Source organism: Humulus lupulus, chromosome 1 (assembly GCF_963169125.1).
Source record: "Humulus lupulus chromosome 1, drHumLupu1.1, whole genome shotgun sequence".
Classification (NCBI taxonomy): domain Eukaryota; kingdom Viridiplantae; phylum Streptophyta; class Magnoliopsida; order Rosales; family Cannabaceae; genus Humulus; species Humulus lupulus.
The window spans coordinates 27,694,564-27,700,203 of NC_084793.1; the positions used below are offsets into that span (position 1 = coordinate 27,694,564).

Here is a 5,640-nt window from a genome sequence, read left to right on the forward strand (position 1 = left end):
TAATTTTTTTTTAAAAATGATAATTAAATTCTTAAAAATTAAAAAAAAAAATCATTTTAAAAGATTAAAAAAATAATCAATACTAAAAGTTTCAAATTAATTAAATAAAATTCAAATACTCAAAAAATAAAAATCTAATTAATAGCAAATAATTTTTTTTTTACTTTTTCTTTTGTTTTACAATATAAAATAAATATATTTTAATGTAAAAATTAAAATATAAATCCTAAAACAAAGTTTTTTCCCCTTTGTCCTCCTCTTAAATTAAAATCTTTATTTATTTATTTAAGTATTTCATCCACCTCTTTAATTAAAAGTTTTTTCTTTGTTTTAGTATTTATTTTAAATGTTCATTCTAAAATAGTTTTAATTAATATCGTAAAAGAAAAAGTAAAAAAGAGTTATTTGTTGATAATTAAATATTTTTATTTATTAAGGAGTTAATTATTATTTTTAAGAAATAACATATATATATTTTTTATAAAAGGGGTATAATTTGTTAGTGGTCAAAGTTCGAGGGGCAAAATTGATAATTATTCTACACATGGTAATGCCACATCAACAGACAATATGCTACGTTACCAATCTGTTAGTCACATCGGACGAAATCTAACAGAAGTCCCATATTTTAATAATGTGCATAGTCCGGGGGAATTTTTAACATTGCGAATCATTCAGGAGCACGATCATACAATGGTCATAGTTCGGGAGACAAAAATACTATTTATTCTTATAATTATATAACATTTAGCTGACTATTGTATAAATAAATAATACATTGGACATATATTTTGAGTAAGACAAGTATGACAAGTTGATAAATAGATCTTTTAAATTATAATAAATAAATTAAAATTAAAATTACATATAAAACAAAATAGTCTAATTAACCACCGATATCCATATTTCTATATATTTAATAGATATAGCAATCTTAAATAAGGTAACTTATTCCATTTATCTCTTTCTGAGTATATTTCCAAATTCCAATGCTAAGTTAGATATAATATTGGATAATTATTTGGTTTGGGTATTTTGACAGTAGGAAGGTTTTCAATGCAAAACTTTACTCTAGTTTTTTATTTATTTATGTATATATTATAGTTATATCAGATATTTTATAATTATTTAAAATTTTTTAAATAATTTACCGTGTCCAAATTAAAATTTAAACATTCAATTACAAGTATGATTAAATTTTTTTATATGTATAAAAAATTAATTATTTAAACTCTAATTTAGACATTATAAATTATTCAGAATTTATTAAAAAATAACCTTACTAAAGCATTTTCTAGGAGCTAAAGATAAAATTGTCCTATAATATATATAATATAAATGGGAGATAATCTAAACATTAAAAACGGATACAGTTTCTAATAAATTCAAATTTGTAACAGCTATCCGGTTTTAAATACTTCTCAAGCATAAAATTTGAATCGTTATTAGTATTTTTTTTCATATCTGTAATGCATTGAGTTAAAAAATGAAAATAATGTAAAAGAGGATATGACACATAGAACCGCACACAAACTAGTGAAAGCCAAACATTTTGTGATGAATGGAGGACATAAAAAGTAAATTTACATTGTACTAATCCAGAGCCATTTTAGGGTTATATTTGGTAAATAAATTAAACTACTCGCTTTACTATTATCATAAGTTCACAGACAACTTGGTGCAAAGTCCAGCTTGCATGTTACTTGTTCTACTAATCTTCTAAATGTTTTTTAATCTTTTAAGAATTGTTCTTCCTTATCTGGCATGAATCATAAGCATGCATACCATTCTAGTATAGATCTCAACCAATCTCCTTGACTTTTTTTGAGCCTTTTTTCTTTGTTTTTTTTTAACTAAATGAAAGAAGTCTTGGGTATGGATAGGCAAAGAAGTTTCTCCTTCAAACCCAGAAGATTATTAGTTTTTTCTTTGACAATTTGTTCTTCTATCATATTCATTGTATTATTTTCCATTTGGGTTATTAAGCTCACCCCTTCAGTTTTTCAACAGACCCATTTTCAGTTCAATGTTTCTTCTCTCTTAACTGCTCAGTCTCTTACTGGTTTCAATCGAAGTTCTTCAGTATTAAGTGGTGTTAAAGGTTCAATTTTGATTCATACCCAGTTCAGTAAACATGAAAATGATTCTGGGTTTTCAGGGATTTCAGTTATTGGTGGTCTAGAGAGGGAGAATAGTGAACCCGAAGTGGTAGAAGAAGATGAAGAAAATGAAGATACTTCAGTAGTAAGTGGTGTTCAAGGCCCAATTTTGATTGATACCCAGTTGAGTAAATCTGAAAATGGTTCTGGGTTTTCAGGGATTTCAGTTATTGGTGGTCTAGAGAGAAAGAACAGCGAGCCAAACGTGGTAGAAGAAAAGGTTGAAGAAAATGAAGATAGCGAGTCCTTCACCGAAAACTCACAACCACCAATGGTTGAAAAAGAAGTTTCAAGTGATAAAAATGTTACAGAAACTTCATCTAAGAAAGTTGAGATTATTGTGAAGGAGAAGAATCAAGAATCTGTGTTGGGGAAAACTTTAATTTCAAGTACAAGAGATTGTGATGTTAGAAGAGGAAAGTGGGTTTTTGATGAAAGCTATCCATTGTATACAAATAGTTCTTGTCCTTTCATAGATGAAGGGTTTAATTGTGAGAGTAATGGGAGACCAGATAAAGGTTACATGAAATGGAGATGGCAACCACAAGGTTGCGACATTCCAAGGTAAATTTTTGGTCATAACATTTGTGTATGAATAGCTTAGACTTCATTTTCATTTGGGCTTAAATGAGGAACTTTTTTTTTTAGAAAAAAAAAGGTGAATTTGAAGTCCTTGCATATTGTTACTTGTTTGTTCATAGGTTCAATGCCACAAAAATGCTGGAACTGATAAGAGGGAAAAGACTTGTTTTTGTGGGTGATTCACTTAATAGAAACCAATGGGAATCCATGCTTTGCATGTTAATGGGGGCTATCAGAGATCCAACGAAGGTTTATGAGACACACGGGCGTAGAATCACCAAAGAGAAGGGAAACTACAGTTTCCGGTTTGTGGTAATTCTAGAAATTTCTTTCTTTGTTGTCAATCTCAGTTGTCGTTTGATGATTTGATTGCTTACTCTTTTAATGTCGTTTTCACAGGATTATAGATGTACGGTTGAGTATTACGTGACCCATTTCTTAGTTCACGAAGGTAAAGGAAGAGTGGGGCAGAAGCGTGTGCAGACTTTGCGCATTGATTCTATTGATCGCAGCTCATCTAGATGGAAAGGAGCTGATATTTTGGTTTTCAACACCGCACATTGGTGGTCCCATCACAAAACTAAAGCCGGGTAAGTCTTTTTTACATATTTAAGAATCACGCTTTGAGTTGTATATTAAACTTTTTTCTTTATCTTGACAATAAAGTTAGACAATACTTGTACCGGGTAGCTCAAATGGTTGTTGCTCCCACATATCCTGAGATCTGAGTCTGGTTAGATATATGGTTTGCTACCACAACCAATCCGGCATTTAGTTTGCTCTCACAAGGTCAGAGGTTTGAGTCCTCAGGGTACTAACATAACAATTGCTATAGTTTTCGATCTCCAAATATTGTAGGGTTAACAGAGGAGTCTAATTTTTTTTTTAAGTTGGACATTACTTCTACATGATAGCTCAAATAGTCTGGCATGTAGTTTGCTCCCATAAGTTCTGAGGTCAAGTCTCCTGGGTACCAAGTACCAACATAGCAATTGCTATAATTTTGGTCTCCAACTATTGTAGGGCTAGTCAGAGAGTCTACTTTTAAAAAAACAAAGAGTTAGATTCGACATTATTTGTAACTAGAATTAAAAAACATACATGCCACCAAGTTCATGAATTTCCAGTGCTTTCTTACTTGGAAGTTGAATAACCTTTGATCACATAAGTCTTTGTACTAAACTTTCACCTTCTGTAGCTATGTCTTGTCTTGTACCTAACACTTGGAGCTCACATCAGGATTAACTACTATCAAGAAGGGGGCCAAGTTTATCCACGCCTAGATGTTTCCACAGCTTTCAGAAAAGCTTTAACAACATGGGCATCATGGGTAGACAAACACATCAACCCTAGAAAAACACAAGTTTTCTTTCGAAGCTCGGCGCCTTCCCATTTCAGGTTTTCACTTTCTTCCTGGAAACATCTCACTTCATAGATGAAATTCTGAACCTCTTCATGTCAAATGCTGAGTATAGTTTATTGTCAATTATTGAGCAGTGGAGGACAGTGGAACTCAGGTGGGCACTGTAAAGAAGCTACTTCACCACTTACCGACAATTCGAGCACATTTGTATCTGAGAAAAATTTATTAGTGGAAGAGGTGATCAAACAGATGAAAACTCCTGTTACTGTGTTGAATATAACCGGTTTATCCCAATATAGGATAGATGCTCATCCCTCTATTTATGGTAGAAGAAGATCAGGGAAGCAATATTCTTCAAACAGTCAAGATTGTAGTCATTGGTGTCTTCCTGGGGTTCCAGATTCTTGGAATGAGATACTGTTTGCTTATTTGTACCAGTCCAAACATGGGTTAACTGGTTTTTAGGCTTGTAAACCAGTGGTATTCTTTCTTTTATTTATTTGTTTGTTTATATCTTGGTTTTGCTTGATTTGAAATGAATCCAGATGATTTATTTGTAAATAGCAAAAAATTCTGTCTCATTATGGTACAGATAAAACGTAGACAGATTCTGAAACCAAAGCAGTTGCTGCTAGTGGTAGTGGAGGTTTAAAGGGGTCAAAATTTGAAGACGAATCGGGGTAGCATAAGGTGGGTTTTAAAAAAAAAAATTTGAGTGAATGGTTCTGTCTCATTTTGGTACAATTATAATATAGACATATTCTGAAACCAAACCTGTTGCTGATAGTGGAGATGGAGGTTCGAAGGTGTTAAAATTTGACGGGTAGCTCTAATGGTCAGTAACACAAAGTCTGAGGTTTGACTTCTTTAGTCTCTAACTATTGTAGGGCTAGGCGGGTTTTCAAGGATATTGAGGATGAAGGGGTTCTTTTAGGCAAAGGTTCAATACTTCTTCATCAAGTATGTAAAAGAACAGAACCATTTTATTTGGTTCTTTTTTTTCTTCTTTTTAATATTTGTTATTTAGCTTGAAATGAGGTTCTCAACCTTGTAATTCTGGTTGTGATTGTCTTTATCATATAATTGTATGTTTAGTTGAGTTAATTCTGACTAATTCAAGTGCTTTTTCTTTCTTTCACATAATTCAATGGATCTTGTATTGTATTGTATATTCTAATGTTATTAAGGTTCTTGAGTTAAGAAATTACAGTGAGGGAGGGATGGAAATTATTCACAAGATTTCCTACTTTAATGGAGAATCCCAAATGGAATTGAGACAAGGGTGACACTCCCTGTCTCCGTTTAGAAATTTTATTTATTTATTTAAATTTTATACGTGAACATATTGCAATAAAAAAAATTATGTATTTAATTTTTTAATAGAATACATATTATGTTTATTTTATTATATATATTGTATTGTTTTATATTTTATTTTAAATAATATTTTTAATGCAAATGTGTCACTATAGACCCTAACCTCCACCTTGATGGGATTGTCCCTATTTTCAACAAGAGCATTGATGAGATGCCCAA

At 31.2% G+C, this 5,640-nt stretch overlaps 1 protein-coding gene across 1 annotated transcript; it reads left to right on the forward strand.

The window, feature by feature from the left end:
• Nucleotides 1–1,637: 1,637 nt before the first annotated feature.
• Nucleotides 1,638–5,275, forward strand: LOC133790051 (protein trichome birefringence-like 6). Its single transcript, XM_062227646.1, has 5 exons — nt 1,638–2,723; nt 2,861–3,053; nt 3,141–3,331; nt 3,981–4,139; nt 4,239–5,275. Exons 1-5 carry the CDS (start codon nt 1,858–1,860, stop codon nt 4,567–4,569), a joined length of 1,740 nt encoding a protein of 579 aa, XP_062083630.1. The 5' UTR covers nt 1,638–1,857; the 3' UTR covers nt 4,570–5,275.
• Nucleotides 5,276–5,640: the final 365 nt, after the last annotated feature.